General features: G+C 35.2%; 1 protein-coding gene across 1 annotated transcript; it reads right to left on the minus strand.

Moving 5' to 3' along the window:
- Positions 1 to 956: 956 nt before the first annotated feature.
- On the minus strand, positions 957 to 17,295 carry LOC112015410 (dihydroorotate dehydrogenase (quinone), mitochondrial). The gene is made up of 11 exons (XM_024047817.2): positions 16,841 to 17,295; positions 16,662 to 16,744; positions 13,587 to 13,910; positions 13,061 to 13,316; positions 8,413 to 8,493; positions 6,399 to 6,506; positions 6,289 to 6,318; positions 3,863 to 4,000; positions 2,988 to 3,025; positions 2,771 to 2,870; positions 957 to 1,477 (listed from the first exon to the last, which is right to left on the minus strand). Exons 1-11 carry the CDS (start codon positions 16,958 to 16,960, stop codon positions 1,403 to 1,405), a joined length of 1,353 nt encoding a protein of 450 aa, XP_023903585.2. The 5' UTR covers positions 16,961 to 17,295; the 3' UTR covers positions 957 to 1,402.
- Between the last annotated feature and the right edge of the window lie 1,463 nt (positions 17,296 to 18,758).

The raw sequence follows: 18,758 nt of genomic DNA on the forward strand, positions 1-18,758 counted from the left end.
ATTTTATTTGAGGAGAAACTAGAAACAACTTCATTTCATTTAACTTGAAAGAAAACATTACAAAGCTCACTTGACAATTATAACAGCAATACAGTTAGGATAGTTCTCAATCCATACATTCTCTAAATCAAAAAAAAAAAAAAAAAATTTCTCACATTTCAGGCCGTCCAATAAGCACCTTCATTAGCCTGCCTTCTCACATGCAAGAATTTCCATTCCTACTGAGGTTAAGCATTCCTCTTGATCATTTAGAGCATTAATAACATAAATAGAAACTCCCTTGAAGATGACAAAATAGAAACTTGTTTCAGCCGCTAGAATGGTAGCTTTTCTCATTTCCAAAGCTTTAATTGTTTGAGCTTCCTGAAGATTGTCCATCACTATAGAAGGGCAGCCATGACCTTTATGATTCCTAAAAACAAAACCTATGCCTCCTTGTTGCTCCATCCACATTGGCTTAAATTTGATAAGCTTCAAATTTATTATGATAATCGAAACTCACCAAAAAAGTTACAATGTTGTTGTAACCAAAATTAAAAAAATAAAACCAAAGGAATAAAATATAGGCTTTATAATAATTTATTACTCAAACAATTGGTAGACACATTCAAATTCATAGCCATGTAGATTGTGTTTGATATAAACTCAAATTCTCATTTCCAAAAAAATTTAAGTACTAACCCATACCAAAATCCAACTAAAATTATAAGAGGGAGAGAGAAGACTTTGAGATTGAAAAAAAAAAAATCTTTATAAGAAAGAACAAAAATCCACCAAAGAAAGAAAGAGAGCTCACATTTTTTGTGTGGAAAAAAATGGATTGAATAGGAGAAATAATACCAAATTCATACAAAATAAACTAGGAAAAAAAAGAATCAAAATATAATAAAGAAAAAAGGATGAGTGTAACGATAAAGGAGAGAGAGAGAGAGAGAGAGAGAGATGAGGCAAAAGCCTAAAACCAATTATAAACTATCCGCTTTCATTTAAAATTTCTATCACAAACATTCAAGCCATTATAATTGAGTTTACGGAACATGAATTGAGGAAGTGGGTACTTATAATTCATGGCAACTTTTATACAATGACAATTTTGGAGCCTCATTACATATAATCCTCTGAAAACTAGTGCCAAAACAATGTCACGTAAACCTTCATGACAGGTCTGTAATATTTCACTTGATTTTCATGGCCGCAACTTGGGGAATAAAGAAATTACTGACTAAAGAGATAACTTAGAAAAAAATGTTTGCCGAGTCACTTCAAAACTTCTCACATCAAACAAGTCAGAAAATCCACCCCCACTTGAAGGAGGGGAAAAAAAGAAAGGATAACTAACCCTTTGATGTGAGAAAAATGCTCCAGGATATGTTCATAATAGTGGTCCTTGAGACTAGTACGGTTATCTGCAATCTGCACCAACTGCTTCAATGACAGACTTAAAACCATCCCTTTCTAAGCATTCGGCCAGTTCAGCCTAAGAAACAAAATCACAACATTAGACAACAAGAAAGAAGGGCAAAAATGATTTTCAGAATATCCTCAAAATACAAATTAAAACTTAAGAGATAGAGGAAAAAGAAAAGAGAGCTTCTGAAAACAAAAAACAACATTTTGCTACCCACAAATAATACCTCCTTTAATAAGATTATCCCCTGCCAAAATATTTCCCCATGCTGCTACCCACTAATGGAAAGCAGCATTCTTTGGAGCCTTGTTACACTAAAAGCTCTTCCAAGGAAAGCATATACCATTCTAACCTTTTAGATACTAGTCAAATGAGTAAACATTAAACTTGTCATTATCATTCATCCCCACAAAAACAATCATAATATTATTGAACTTTCCACCACGCAACCTGAAGTCTTAAGTTTTTAGAACATTGTATTAGTTGATGGTTGCTTTGGGCTGCATCCAATTTTCTTTTTTAGATTTGTATAGATCCACTGAATTTGCGTATACTCTTAAGGTAGACCTTTCATATATGAATGGCATACTCAAGGTTTTCCTTCTACCAAATAAAATTTATCAAATACTTTTCAAAAGAAACCACATAACACCTCAAATCAGGAAAAATTAACCAAACTACATTATCGGAAGAAAATGAAAAAAAGAACAAGATTATACAATTCAAATTGTCTCCAAAAGTGCCCCAAAACTTAAGTTGAGTGGAGCTACCAAAAAAAGTCCACAAATTTAGATTCCACAAATTTAGATCTGAATCCCACCCATATTGCTTGCTCCATTAATTACATAAACCTAAGACCAAAGAGTAGGTTACAAAATACAAACTTCCAAAAGAGGGGCTAAAATTTTAATCTACAGTCAAATGTATCATCATTTCAATAATAATTATATTATAAAAGCAATTAATCACTAAAATTTCCCAAAATGTTTTTTTTTTTTTTTTTTTAAATTGGGCTCTCCTCTGTGGAAATAAGCTTTCCAGCTATTCTCATCTGTACCGACCAGTACCGAATTTTTTACTAATCTGGCATACTTTTCATTTTTTATCTCCCCCTTTTTGGGCCCATAAAAGTAACGCTCTGGAGTAAAAACTTACCCCAAGCTCTGCTAAGAGCTTACAGCTCAACAAACATTTTCTGGTATTTCCCAAGGAGATGTCTAGGGTTCAAATCCCCCCTCTCAACTATTGAATTATAAAAAATAAAAATAAAAACTTCTCCCCACAGTACATCAACCTATTTTATTTAAGTTTCAGTTTTCCCATAAGCTCCAAAATACCATAAAGGCATAACAAAAAAAATACCTTGATCTGAGGAATAAGGGCAGGTCCCCCATAAGCAAATGCCGTATAAAGCTGAACAAGAGTTGCACCAGCTCGGATTTTTTGGTATGCTTCCCTACCACTGAATCAAATGTATACCATAAGGTTCTAACAAAGTACTTTTAAATTAAAGCAGTTGCATATATTGTCAACAAATTAATGTGATGCCAAAAATGTTGAATGGGTGTTTTGCTTTTACCTGCTAACACCCCCACAGCCTATTAAAGGGATCTTTCCCTGATACAGAAAAATAAACAGAATGTCAAGCTCTCATGTATGACGCACGAGCATGAAGAACCGCAAAAGTGGGGAAAAAAATCCAGATTTAAATATAGAAGGAACAGTATCCCAAAAAGTGTCCAATGCTTTGTGGAAGACAACTAAAAACTCAATAAATATGAATCTGCAGCACATATAGAAGATTTATGAAACTCAGCAGGAAACCAAGATAAACTAAGATTCATGGACACAGGAACTTGTATATGGGTGTGTATCTCAATGTCATATTCATCTCATTCTAAGTTCATATAACACAGGCAGAGATTGAAACATCCTAATTTTCAACTTTCTTCTGCCATACCCCAAGGAAAATTATGGAACAGCACATTCATTGTATAATATCACCTACATCAATATTTCATGCTTTCTGAGTGAGTTTTTGGCCCAAGGGAAGAGGGAAGACACTTTCTGAACAATCCTAGTAACAGGCAAACATTATATGTAAAGTGTCTTGTAGAACCTTTGATGAATCCTCTTCTTTAGCACAGTCTGACATGTCCAACAGAAATTGCCAAACACATAGAGATCCATATGCATTTCAAGGAGTATATCATAGTGTTCAATACTTTTCAACAGTGCACTTGAAATTGATCCTTTAGGTTTATCATTTGGAATCCAAGAGGAACAGAGTAGCTATTATCAATCTTCCATGTTCATGTACTTGTGCCAAACATTAGGGAAAGAGAAGCAGAGAGACAAACAAACAGGGTACACTTTGTGTTTATCTATGTAATCCTAACATAGGACATCTTAATGAAAAACAAGTAACATGAATTACTGAAGTAGCCAACATACCCTTGTTAGAACATACATTTCCTTCAAGATGTTGATAGAGAGATTAAAAAGAGGCTTCCCACTTAAGCCACCAACTTCCACAGCCACAGGGTTTTTACTTACAGGATCTGGTCTTGAAACAGTTGTATTTGATATTATCTAAACCAAAAGAAAAATAATAAACTTAAAAATAACAACCAATAATAATATTAAAGAAAAAAAATATTGGAAGCATTACAGGGTAGTTTTCACCCTGCAAGACATAAAAAATTGAAGCAATGGTGGATCCTAGAATCATCAGCTTATAAACCACATTGACATCCCAGCCAAATACATACACCATAGAGGTAACATTTTCCATTATGGGTACTTCAGTACCTTTTTCTGAAAAATGAAACAGGGGGGAGGGGATGATGTTTGCTCACAGATTAGAGTGATAAAGAGTCCACTGGTGGAAGAGTAATCAGTTTCTTCATATATAACAGTGGAGAAAAAAAAGATGCTAAATTCCCAAAGGCTGAATGAAATAATAAAAACACCAGAGGATATTCATCATACCTTGATCATAATCTGTAATATCAATTAAGTTGTGGCATTATTAGGCATTAAAGAGAGCAAAATTCAAGTCCAAATATTGAGGCCTTTTAAAAAATTAAAATAAAATCATCACTGTTAAAGTGTTGGGTTTATGTTGATCTAATAGCCCAAAAAGCCCAATTATGTTGTAAGCCCATATTAGCCTCTATATATATATATATATGTATGTATGTATGTATGTATATATATATATCCTAATAAGGATTCACTGTAATCATTGACTTAAGTATACAATAAAGATGTAACTGCTAAAATTTTATTCTGTGGATATAGGCTGTTGGCCGAACTTCTCTCTTTCTTCATTATGCTTCTCTATATTATTTTATTCTTGTCTTTTAAGGCTTCGTTTGGGAGAAGGGAATGGAAAGGAATGAAAATAATAATTTTAGAATATTGTTCGCTTCCCTTGTTTGGGAGTTTTAATGGAGGGAATAAAAAGTTTATTATCTTGTTTTGGAGTTTAAAAGAGAGGGAATGGAATGGATAGAAGGAAATACTCATTCCTTTCTATTCCCTTAAAACCTTAAATTTTCATTCCCCTCGAAATTTGGAGAGAATGGAATTAGATTTAATGATTTTTTTACTAAAACTCCCAAAATACTCCTATATATTCAACTCTTTATTTTAAAATAGGGATCTAATAATAATATTGTCATAAATTGATTCTATTCCATTCCCTCCATGTTACTCCCAAACAAGATTACTTACATTCCATTCATTTTCATTCATTTCCATTCCTTTATTTTAAAACATCCAATCAAGGTTACTTAATTTCATTCCATTCCATTCTTTTCCATTCATTTCCCTTACTTAAATACATTTCATTCCCTTATGATCATTCCATTCCATTCTCTTATGAACTCTCAAATGAAGCCTAACATGGTATAAGAGTCAATGGTTGTTAGTGGTTGTTTGCTTGTGCAACCTTCATATCTAATTTTGTTGGTTATTCTCGGTAGTTGTTGATTGGTTGCTGTTGGTGTGGTTATGGTTGTTGTTGGTGATTGTAGTTGTTGGTTGTTCTTGGCAGATTGGTTGTTATTGCTACTGGTTGTTATTGTTGTTCTTGGCTTCTTGTCTTGTTGCCGTTGGCTTTCGTTGTTGTTGTTGTTGGTTTTGTCTGACATTGAAGAACTTCAGCCAATTCATCTCGTTTTTTTGGTCGATTCAGCTTCAAATTTGGCCAGTTCACTTCGTTTTCAGCCTCTTCAAGCAAGTTGGTAGTTGTGTTACAAGCTGGATCTATATGACTATATGCTCTAGCATGAAGGGGAGTGTTAAATTGTTGGGTTTATGTTGATGTAATGGCCTAAGAGGCCCAATTATGTTGTAAGCCCATATTGGGCTAACCCTAGCTTCCATTCTCTGTACATACCCTATTAAGGGTTCATTGTAGTTGTTGACTTGAGCACACAGTAAAGATGTAGCTGCTAGGGTTTTATTTTGTGGATGTAGGCTGTTGGCTGAACTTCTCTCTTTCTTAGTTCTGCTTCTCTATATTATTTTATTCTTGTCTTTAACATTCACTTTGCATCAGCAATGTTAGATAAATTCTGAGTAACTTCATAGATACAGCACTCAAAATTCTCTATCTAACCTTATTTTTTGCTAAAGTTTGTACAAAATCATGGTAGACCAGAAGTTTGATGCTGATCAGAATAAGGTAGATGGTTTTATCTAAATGCAATGTAGTTACAACTTGCAATATCATCTATGGAACTCCTACATTATTTCACAAAGTTGGGCCTCCTAAAGATACCAACACCATCAAAGCCAAATTAAGCAGAAGTAACAGGCAAAGAGACATTTAGGAAAAAGAGCAAAACTTTATGATGGGGGAGAAAACATACCAGTCCATCCAAGCGTAGAGCAAGGGCAACCTATAACAATAAAAAAGAAACTATGAGAACATCCTATTAGGAAATAGAGGGGCTATTTTAAATCTTGCACAACTACATACTGCTGCAATATCTTCAAGGTCTTCTTTAGACAGGTCTGGAGCGATTTTTACAAGCAAAGGGGGTGGGCCCTCCTCTCCCCATTGCATTTCATCACGAGCAGCTTGAACCTTGACAAAAAAAAAATTTTGATAAGTAACATAAAAATTTTATTAAAAAAACACAGCCCAATACATGGGAAATGTACAAAAAGGCAAAAACATTAAGAAACCAAAATACAATGATCTAGCAACACAGGAAGCGAAATACAAGAAAAAGATGGTAAAACAAGACACCATTCGAGAAGAGTAAAAAAGAAGAAAGACTTAAACTCAATAATGAACTGTTCGCGGCCCTCAAAGCTTCTAGAATTCTGTTCCCACCAGATACACCACATCAAGCAATGCAACACAAACCTCCAAATAACTATATTATGATGACGCCTGAAATTGCATGTCCAACAATCCAACAAATCCACTACCCTTTGAGGCATCACCCAACAAATACCAAACGAGCAAAAGATCATACTCTACATCTCATAAGCTATAGGACAGTGAAGGAAGAGATGATCTACAGATTCCCCACACCTTTTGCACATAAAACACCACTCAAGGACAACAAAATGCCTCTTCCAAAGATTATCTATGGTTAGAATCTTGCCTAAAGCTGCAGTCCAAGAGAAAAAAGCTACCCGAGGAGGAACCTTTGATTGCCACACCATTTTCCAAGGGAAAGAAATGCCGGCAGAAGGGGAAATAGAATGATAATACCCACTCACCTTGAAACCTCAACTGCTAGCTAGCTTCCAACAAAGTTTGTCAGAACTAACACCCCACACCTTTGTGAAATAGATCAAAAACATAAACGAATCCAAAGATTGTGACTCTTGATCATTCACTAAACGACGAAACTGAATGTCGCAAGAAACTCTTATTTGCATAGCACATAACCTCATAGACCGAAGCATCCCTTGTCCTACTATTATTATATAAATCTGGAAATGCCTCCTTGAGAGTACGATCCCTGCACCACACATCATCCCAAAACTTCACACGAGTTCCATCACCCACTTCATACCGAATGAACTTGGAAAAATTCAACCAACCACTTCGAATGTACTTCCACAAACAAAGACCATATGCCCTGGACACAAATTTTGTGCACCAACCAGCCCACTCATTCCCATACTTCGCCCCAATGACCCTTCTCCAAAGGGCATCATTCTCCAAACCATAGCGCCACAACCATTTGGCTAATAAGGCTGATTTAAACCTTCTCAAACACCGAATGCCTAGCCCTCCATTCTTCACTGGCCTACATATCTTAGACCAATTTACTAAATGAATTTTATGATTGTCCCCAAAACCAGTCCATAGGAAATCCCTTTGTAATTTCTCCATCCTCTTAGCCACCTTGACCGGAATAGGGAGAAGAGAAAGGAAATACGTAGGTAAGCTAGAGAGAGTACTCTTAATAAGGGTAACCTTACCCCCCTTAGATATAATACAACCTCTTCCAACCAGCTAGCCTTCGCTCTATCTTCTCCAAAATAGGATTCCAAATTGTCTTATCTTTAAAAGAAGCACCCAACGGAAGACCTAAATACTTCAGCAGAAGAGCAGACTCCCTACAGCCCAAAATCTCCACTAACTCATGGAGATTAGGCACATCCCCAACTGGAACCAATTCAGACTTTCCTAAATTAATATTTAGCCCTGACATCTCCTCAAATCTAGAGAGAATCCCACGCAAAGCTGTTATATGATTGCTATCAGCATCACAGAAAACAAGTGTATCATCCACGAACAATAGATGAGACACCGTCATCAAGGAACCAGTCGCATTCCCAACTGTGAAGCCCGAAAACTGCCATGCTGCAGTAGTTGCAACGAACATACGGCTCAAGGCCTCCATGACAATATCAAAGAGAAATTGGGATAAAAGGTCACCTTGACAAAATTACAAAAGATATAACTTCTGGTCACATACTGTGTTAATTATATAAAGAAGAAGAAGGTCATGCCATGACAACCATACCTTCTTCACAAGGTCCTTCAATTGCTTTCTTCCCTGAAGCATACGCAATCCTGGAGTATTCGGTGAAGAAACATTAATCACCTACAGAGAAAAATACACATGCATTGTCAGAGTAAAGAAAAAGAACTTAAATCTGAAATATCAGAAGAAACAACAGACTCATCATGTGTAGAAATGAACTGCTATTTGAAAATTTTCCTGAAGAATAACATAAAAAATACGAGGCCAGATTCTAGTATAAAGAAATTGGTTCTGAGCATACTGTATGGCTGTAAAACACGAATAACCATCCCCGTGTGCTCTGCAATTCAGCCTTAACTACCTTAAATTTCTTATTGGATCCAGATCACTTCTAGATACAGTTTCTCAGCATTCATATATCCTTGAAAAATAATAGAATTATAAACATCCTAGATGCTCCCAACATGATTTATGATAAAATAATTTGCTTAAGACTTGATATTGAAAGATCAGGCTCCTCCAAAAAGAAAAAGGATGTAACTTCTCATACAAGTTACAATACAGGCATAAGTCGACAGATAAGAAAAGATGTTGCCAACTGTAAACTAACTTAATGCTGAATTAAAAAATAAAAAATAAAAAAAATAAAAATCCTGCATCAAATAGGCATTAAGGCCCACTGCAACTTATGTCCTGTGTCAAACAACCCCCCACCCCCCAGGCCCCACCCTCACCTCTCACCCCCCCCCCCCAAACAAAAAACACACACACATGCACATATATATAAACCACATTTGTTTTTTGATAAAATAACAACATTTATTGATCAAAAAGGTGTGTAGCCCAAATGCGCAGGATGTATACTATGGGTACATCAAAATCAAACAATTAAAATATAATGATCAATCAAATCTAATAGGTTGGAAAAGGAAAATGATCCTAATCCTAACATCCAAAAAAATTAAGAAAAAATATGACAGCCCCAAATCAAGTCTAACTAAACAGAAAAGAAAATAATAAACGGCACCATACACTGAACACCTCTAAACTGGAGAGCAAATGAACCAATTGAAACTAAAGACTTCAACTTTTCTTCCACATTCAACATGTAAGACCAAATTGTTGAAGTCTGGCATTAATTTCTTCATATATTGCCCAAGATAGCACAAGAGAAGAAGCCTCTGATAAAATTCTCTTTGCATCCAAAGCCCCAATTCTTTAGCTTACCAGAAGGTTTTGGTCTAACCTAGTAATCTTATTAGGGGTAGGGACAGCCCAATGCTAATTCTTGGCATGCAAGGAAGTTGACTTGTAGTTAGGAGTAGAAAAAAACTGCAATCCTTTGGAAGGAATGAACAAGTTGGATGAGAGAGGCACAGTATGTGTGAGTAAAAATACACATCATAAAACATGGTAAACAACAGCAAATCTTTTCCAAGTCTCTAAACTTAAATACCAAATTTTATTAGGAGAGATTGGGCAAACTTTTTGTGTTTCATCAAGTTTGAGGTGGGTGATGGTACCAAAGTTAAATTTGGGTATGATATCTGGTGTCGTGATCTTCCTTTGAACGCACTCTTAGAATTGTTTAGTCTTGCACATGTTAAGGAAGTTTCTTCAAATCATATGCAGTATCACAATGACTCTGTTCATTGCGTTTTGAATTTTATCAGAACAGTACATGACCGCCAGCAGGAGTCCTTACCGTCTTTTTTAGACTTCTTTTATTTAATTTCTACGCGAGGTAGTGGAGAGGGTAAGATCTGTTGTTTGACATCTGCACAAAAGGGGTATTAGGTCAAATCTTACCATAGATCTTTTGTTCCTAACAAAAATGTGAATTTCCCCTACAAAAGTATATGGAAACCTAAGGTCCCAACAAGAGTTGCTTTCTTTTTGTCGACTACTACATTGGGGAGAACCTTAACAACCACCACCACACTAGACAATTTCAGAAAAATGAATATCATTGCGATAACTGGGTGTTGTATGTGCAAAAGAAATGGGGAGACAGTCGATCACTTACTCCTTCATTGTTCCATTGCCAGAGAGTTGCGGACTATGGTTTTAGCCTATTTGGGGTTCAACTAAAAGCATATAAATTTGTTAGATTGTTGGCAAGCTTGCTTCAGTCAACATCAGAACATAGAAATTTGGAAGGAGATTCCTCATGGCTTAATGTGTTGATTATGGCAAGAAAGAAATGCTAAAAGCTTTGAGGGATGTGAAAGGACCATCATTTTAGATCTGAAACTGTCTTTTCAAATACTTGTTTGAATGAATGACAATGTCAGAATTATTTCTTTTTAGAATTGTTAGATTTTATTGGTCATTGTAATAAAATAGTTTAATTGTGGGTGTACAAATTTTATAATTCCTATGCATTTGGACTACACCCCTCATTAACTAAATAAACATTGTTACTTATAAAAAATGGCGCACTTATGGTTCTCAATTTCCAACAAGTTTCAATTTATATCTTGTTATTCCAATAGTGTCAATATCAACAACAAAAACCAAGTCTTGGTCCAAAATTTTGGGGTCAACTCTATAAAGAAGAAAATCCACTGCCTCCACTTAGCAGAGGAGGCATGTTGCATAATATTGATTTATTGTTGACTGTACTTGGCTGCAAGCAAGGTACTCTTCTAATGAAGTATTTGGGTCTTCCATTGGGTGCTAAAATCAAGGATAAGACAATATGGAACCCGATTCTAGAGAAGATGGAAAGGAGATTACTGGGATGGAAACGTTTGTACTTATCCAAAGGAGGTAGAGTCACTCTAATCAAAAGCACTCTATCTAATTTACCCACTTATTTTCTATCTCTTTTTCCTATACCTGTTGCTATGGCTAATTGAATTGAGAAACTTCAGCGGAATTTCTTATGGGGTGGCATTAGTGATGAACCTAAATTTCATCTGGTAAAATGGGCTACTGTGTGTTCCCCTATTTCTTCGGGTGGCTTAGGATAAGGAAGGTAAGACTTTTTAATGAAGCTTTGCTTGAGAAGTGACTATGGAGATTTGGGATTGAGAAGGATGCCCTTTGAAGGCAGGCAAGTGATAGAGGTGAAATATGGATGTGTATGGGGGGGGCTGGTGTACCAAATCTGTTAACGGTCCATATGGTGTTGGTTTATGATAAAATATCAGTCAGGGATGGCCTTCTTTTTCACATCATATTCTGTATGATATTGGTGACGGGTCTAGGGTGAAGTTTTGGCAAGACCGTTGGTGTGGTGAGACCTCCCTTGCAGTTAGTTATCCTAAGTTATTTAGATTTTGCAAGTATAAGGAGACTAGTGTGGCTACGCTTATGAAGTACACCAATGGCATCCTCGTTTGGGATGTCAGTTTCTTTAGGGGTGTGCATGCTTGGTAATTAGAGGCTATGTCGAGCTTCTTGGATACAATATATGGTTCTTCAATAAGGGGGTTTGGTAAGAATAAAATGTGTTGAAAACCTAGTACAGATAAGGGGTTTAAGGTTAATAATTATAATAGAATTTTAGTGGGCTCTACTAACTTCTGTTTTCCTTGGAAGAACATTTGGAAACAGAAGATTCCTTCTCAAGTAGCTTTCTTAGTGCTACTTTAGGGAAATGCTTGACAATTGACAATTTACGAAAAAAGAAGGTTTGGATATTGGATTGGTGTTACATGTGCAAGTGTAATGGTGAATTAGTTGATCATCTCTTCCTTCATTGTCTGGTTGGTATGGATCTATGGGCTATAGTTTTGGATTTATTTGGAGTAAGTTATGTTATGCCACAACCCGTTTTGGGGCTCTTAAGCTCCGTTTGGATCACGTTTTGGCATTTGCGTTTCTGCGTTTTCCTTTCTTTTCTTTTCTTTTTGTACCAGCACCTCTTGCACTGTTCATGAGAAATGAATAGTGCATTAAGGAAAAGCTACAGTGTTGAACAATGTTTTCAGTAGTGAACAGTAACCCATAAATTTTTTTTTTATTATTTTCAGCAATAAGTTTTCAATTTTCAGCAAAATAAGCGATATCTAAATACACACTTAGTGTTGGCAAGGCAGGTTTGATCGTCATCGAAATGGTTTTATTTGGTTAATTGTACCCCATTGCTTAATGTGGTTTCTTTGGAGGGAAAAAAATAGTAGGTGTTTTGAGGATATTGAGAGATTTATACCAGACCTCAAGTTATTTTTCATTAGAACTTTATCGGATTGGTTGGTTGCTATGCAAACCCAATCATTCCCTTCTTTTTTTTATTTCCTTGATTCTTGTAATTTAGTACTTGAGTTGTTGACCCCTTGTACACTCCCTGTGTACTAGGGTGCTCCTTTTTTTATATCAATAAAACTTATTACTTATCAAAAAAAAAAAAAAATATGTAAAGACGATTATGCCACAATAGCAAACCAACATCAACGGGTTAGGGATGTCAAAGAAGGTGATAAAGTATTAGGCATTTGAGGCGAAATTGAAATATGTCAGAAACTATAACAGGCAAAAGAATATTTTGATGAATTTAACATACACATTTTCAACCCTATCAATCAAGATGTAATTGCCAGACAGCAAGATGCAGGAATTACTCATATAAATACAAAATTGTATAGAACTCCATTATCTATTATGTACAAGTCAAAATATTAAAATCCATCATAAAACAAAGAAATAGATAAACCAAAATAAATCAGAAGAGAATATTTACCAAGTAATCAGCATACTGAGACAATGTATGAACCCCTTGTGCATAATCTGCAGCAGCATCTTCACTTGTCTTATTCTTTCCAAGATTGACCCCAAGAATTCCAGGTCCAGCTTTGCCTCCATGTTTTACTTCATCAGTGGAGGAAGATGGATTTCTTGAAGTTTCATCCAACTTCCTCTTACCATGTTGGGCACCCAACCGCTTCGCAACAGCAACAATTCCTTCACTATTGAAGCCACACCGATTGATGATAGCACTGGTCACAAATCAAGCCGTGTGAGGGCACATAAATCAGAGAAGAACTTTATAAGAGTTTAAGCTACAGAAATCCAAACGATTTACACTTCCACCTTCACCAACTTCCCAAAATGCAAGGTCAATTTGACTCAATAAGAAACCCCCCCACCCCTCCCCAAACCCCAAAAAAATAAAATAAAATAAAAGTATCAACTCAAAACAATACCCTCTCTATAAAGAAGATATGCAATCAGAATTTGAGAAAATAAGTGAAGATGCACATTCTTACCCTTCCCGAGGCAATCTAAAGATACGAGGCTTTGGATTACCCTCTTGTGGAACAGGGGTTACAGAGCCAACCTCTACAAAGCCGAAGCCCAAAGCCAGCAACCCATCAACAGCCTCAGCGTTCTTATCAAAGCCAGCAGCAAGACCTATGGGGTTGGAGAACTTCCTTCCCCAAACTTCTAGCCCTATATTTGATGGATCAGGCCTCTTCTCCCTTGGAACCCAACCACGAGCTGCTGCTGAGACAGCTAGTCTGTGAGCAACCTCTGGGTCTAGAAGGGCAAAGAAAGGGTTTACAAGTTTCGTTGCTGAGAATAGCCAACTACTGCAAAAATTTGATCACCAAAAATTAACAACTGAAGTTACTAATGTTTAAAATTCAAGTTAACTATGAAATTTGGCCATTGAATGATTTTATTTTTATTTTTTATACAGGTAATAAATATATTCTATTAGAATAGAATAAAACTCATAAACAGGAAATATCTACAACCTTTCCCCCAAAATAAAGAAAGATTAAAATGTAGGTGTACATAAGATTAAGAAAAAGGTCATATTCAAACCTAGGAACAGGCAAAACGTTTCAACTTGAAGAACATTAAAAATTTGCACTAGATTTATAACAAAAAACATTTATCAGGACAAAAGAAGAGGACCAAAAGGCCCATTCATGGATACCACAGATTATAAAGGGACACTCAAGTTAAGGAAAAATTACAATTTGGAACTACCAATTACTTTTTTTTTGATAAGTAAGAATGATATATATACAACAGGCTGCTATATGCATGAAGAGCACAAAGCAAACCAACATTACAAGAAGAAAAAAAAAAAAAAAAAAAAAAAAAAAAAAAAAAAAAAAAAAAAATTTTTTTTTTTTTTTTTTTTTTTTTTTTTTTTTTTTTTTTTTTTTTTTTTAAAAAAAAAAAAAAAAAAAAAAAAAAAAAAAAAAAAAAAAAACAGCAGACTAATTACAAAAGAGAACTAAGAAAATAAGGAAAATAATCACTAGTTGTGAGTCCCCAAGCCTGAGACCAGTAAAAAAGAGTTCCACTAAAAGAAGCAAGAATCTGATCTCTAAAACTATCCAAGTCCTCAAAAGTCCGCCAATTCCGCCCCTTCCAAAGACACCATAGTAAGCACAACAAAACTAAATTCTAGATGTTAGACGAGTGCTTCCCCCAAACAATTCCACCAACCAAAAAACAAATATGGAATCGTTCTAGGTATGACCCACGAAATTCCAAAAGATGTAAAAACAAAACTCCACAACCTATAAGCCTTCTCAAAATGAAATAGTAAGTAATCTACCATCTCCCCACAACAACAACACATAATGCACCAATCCACAAAATCAAAACCCCTAAGTCTCAGGTTTTCACCCTTGAGGATCCTATTCCAAGCAATAGACCAAATGAAAAAGGAAACACGCTGAGGAGCTTTAACTCTCCAAATACCTTTCCAAGTAAAGACAACAGAGGGAAAACCTTGCAACTTGTTATAAAATGACCAGATGTCAAAATCTCCATTAGACTTCAACTTCCATCTCATCTAGTCTCCAACATCTATTAAAGGAATATTGGCTCCCAAGATACGAAGCAAGGTCACCCTTTCATCCATCACCCAATCATTAAAGTCCCGGATGAAACGAACATCCAAACTTCTTCTCTCCCCCACCCCCAGCCTTGTCAAAGAATATTCTACAGAGGCCTCCCTATCAATGGCAATACCATACAACCTTGGGAAAGCCAATTGGAGAGGTTGACCCCAAACCACCCATCCTGCCAAAATCTCACTCTGTTCCCCAACCCAACAACAAACGGAGTATTTTTGCTAAAAACTACCAATTATCAGAATCTTGTTTTACTATTTGAAAATTTCCTTCACTACAAACATGGAGACACAACCTAAACTTCAGCATGTCAACGGCTACTAAACCGACACACAACCTGAATTTCATTGACAGAGAGGGGGCAGGTAAAGAGTTGGGCATTGCTTTCATAGACTTGAAAGAAGGGTTCGTCAACTAGTATATGGCTAATTGTTTGGAAATGATTGGAGCCATAGTTACTAATAGCAGGAAAAAAAGAAAAAAAACAATCAATGAGCACTGTCTCTGCAATAGGTAAAAGCCTCTTTTACACAAAGATTTGGGGAAATATATTGCAACAGACATTTCAGTTCAAGCATCGGAGTCGGGCTAAGAGAACCTATAATGATGCAGGAGGTAATGGGAAGACAGATTTATTATATTTTATTTGATTTGATGTATCAAGGGCAATTTTTTAATTTCATTATATTCTGGAATAGGCTATGCTAACAGTCCATTAGATCTTCTTTTGGGCTTTATTTTAAGTTTGTTTATGTACTTGGGTTTAGTAGTAAATGCCTAAGGAGTCCAAAGTCCGAGTCTTGTTAGGGTTTTAAGAAATCCTAGTTCAACTAGGATTAGGTATTAGTCTTCTATTTAAAGAGCTGTAGTACTTTCTATTGAGTTGATTATTAATGAATGTTTTCAGAATTTAAGAGCTATGCTTTTTTTTATGGTTCGTGTGTTGTGTGATGCTTAGGAAGTCTAAGTGTGATTCCTAGAATTTATCTATTTTCTTTAAATTTACTATCCACGATTACTATTCACAGCAACCCAAATCTTAATTTTCACCTTTGTTTTCATTCCGAAACCCTATTAATCCTTGTCCCCTTTGAAAACCCTATAATCCCTATTATTTTCTAGCCTATTCCCCACCAAAACCTAACCCTAATTCTTCAAAACCCAAGTGTCCCTAGTGTTCTAAATCAGATTTTGTTGTTCCCCTTGTCCTGCGTCACATAATGTGTTAAATTAATTTTTCGCTCAAATAATAACCAAGACTTGGTCTGCTTAAATATATAAATGCTTCTAAAGCCAAGAGCCTAGTAGCTCAATGGCATTGCCTGGTCTCCATTATAAGGAGAAGCAGGGATAAAATCCCCTCTCCACCACTTATTGAAACAATTATAAAAAAACACAGCGAATCAGAGCAAAGTTTAAATGTGAGCCAAGCAAAAGTATGATTCAGAGATGTAAATGAAGTACCAGAAAGTTGCTTCATCCACAGTACTCACATAAGCTCCTCCAGCTATAACTAGGCCAATTGTGGCTCCTGTCAATAACCTTCCCTACAATTCAAATTAGCAGAGGCTCTACACTTGAGAATCAAACAAATGTCTTCTATTTATAACAGAAAATGAGAGAGACAGAGAAAGAAAGCATACTTTTTTAGCAGAGTGAGGGATATTAGGAGCAGCAGCAGAAGAGCAATGTCTGGCAGTTAAAAGAGGAGGTGAGAGTACCCTTTTGTTCATAAACTCTCTAAATATTTTCCTTAACGCCATCTATAAGAAAATGCTACACAATATTTAAACTTAAACCTACCAACCTAGAAATAAAAATAAAATAAACGAATGAAAAACTTAAAACTACGTATATAATTTGATGGTGAGATTTGATTTTTAATGGAGAGATTGAAAGAGAGTGAGAATTGAAGAGTTAGAAACCCTCGGGGGCTTCCTGCTTGCTGGTGGCTTGTACAGTTGCACTTTGCCAGTGCCAGTTCTTCAACCAAAGTTTTGCAAATAAATATCACTCACGTCACACTCCCCAAACCCAAACCCAAACCCGCTTTAAGAAGCTCCGGCTAAATATTCTTGAATTTTGGATCTCCGACCCGTCTTCACTACTGCTGTGTGTTAAGAAAAATACTTAAAACCCTCTCCATATATAGACACACACACATATATATAGTCAAACTTAGAGGAAATCTCAATTAGATTTTAATTGGATTATCAATTTTGCAACATGTATTCCATTTATGCAAAAACCGAAGATACATGTTGTAAAATTGATAATCCAATTAAAATCTAATTGAGATTTTCTCTAACCTTTGGTTATATATATATATATATATATAATGAAAAACCATTACATATTTTAGAAATATTTGGTTTAAAAAAAGAATTGATAATCCAATTAAAATCTAATTGAGATTTTCTCTAACCTTTGGTTATATATATATATATATATATAATGAAAAACCATTACATATTTTAGAAATATTTGGTTTAAAAAAAGTGTAAGCTAATACTATATATAATTTCAACATCTTCTAAAAAAAAGTATAATTCGAACCATATAATTGTGAATATTTTTAATTGTATTCATTTATATGCACAGAACTACACACTAGTATATATATTATAATACTTGTAAAAATAAAATTATCCTTTTGGTCCCTAAAACTTGCTTTATATGTTAAGATGATTTCTAACCTTTCAAATGTGTTAGTTTAACCTTAACCTTCTTCTCAAAAAATAAAAAATAAAAAAATAAAAAAAATAGTTTAGCCTTAATCTTTTGGTATTGTATTGAAATAATCTCTAAGTGGTAGGAGCAAAGCTAACGTGACAAATGAAAAGAATAATTTAATTATACTAAGTATTATGGTAGTTGAAAAATTCTTAGGCATTACCAGAACATGAAGAAATAGTGTTTTCTCCTCTCAAATTCATGGTGGAGCCCACCATGAATTCAATTAGTGAACTCCACTAACAATAAATGTAAGAGGAGGGAGTATCATTCTTTGTACTCTCAGTAATACCTAAGAATTGCTCATGGCAACCCACCTAGAAGCCCAAGTGTCATAAAAATTATTATTTAAAAGTTTAATTTGCCACATTATTAAAAATGAAAACAACATAACACCATACTTTAAACTTATTGATGCCCACTTTGGCAAGAAGGCCAAATAACAAGAAAAAGCCCAACAATACGGAAGACAATAAGGGAGAAGAATTAGCAAAGTGAGCAGAAAACCATTAAATCCGAATGGTAGGAATAATGGTCCATGGGTCTGTAAGATATTCGAAAGGCCCTAAAGGAAACAAGCGAGCACAAGGGAGCTTAAATAAAGAAGTAGTAAACCTATGGAAATTATGAAAAATGAAAAGCAAGCAAAAAATGGGCCAGAGCCCAAAGGAACGAATTAGTAAATGGGGTTGGTAAAAAGGCTAATAAAACCCGAAAGTAAATGATATGGTAATTAGGCTAGGGAAGCCCAAAAGATTTAGCAAAAGCATATGGGAATGAAGGATTAGAATGGGTTGAAGATGCCTAAAGGAATGAAGCAAGCCGAAG

The sequence above is a fragment of the Quercus suber genome, unplaced genomic scaffold (genome assembly GCF_002906115.3).
Source record: "Quercus suber isolate HL8 unplaced genomic scaffold, Cork oak 2.0 scaffold_447, whole genome shotgun sequence".
Classification (NCBI taxonomy): Eukaryota; Viridiplantae; Streptophyta; class Magnoliopsida; order Fagales; family Fagaceae; genus Quercus; species Quercus suber.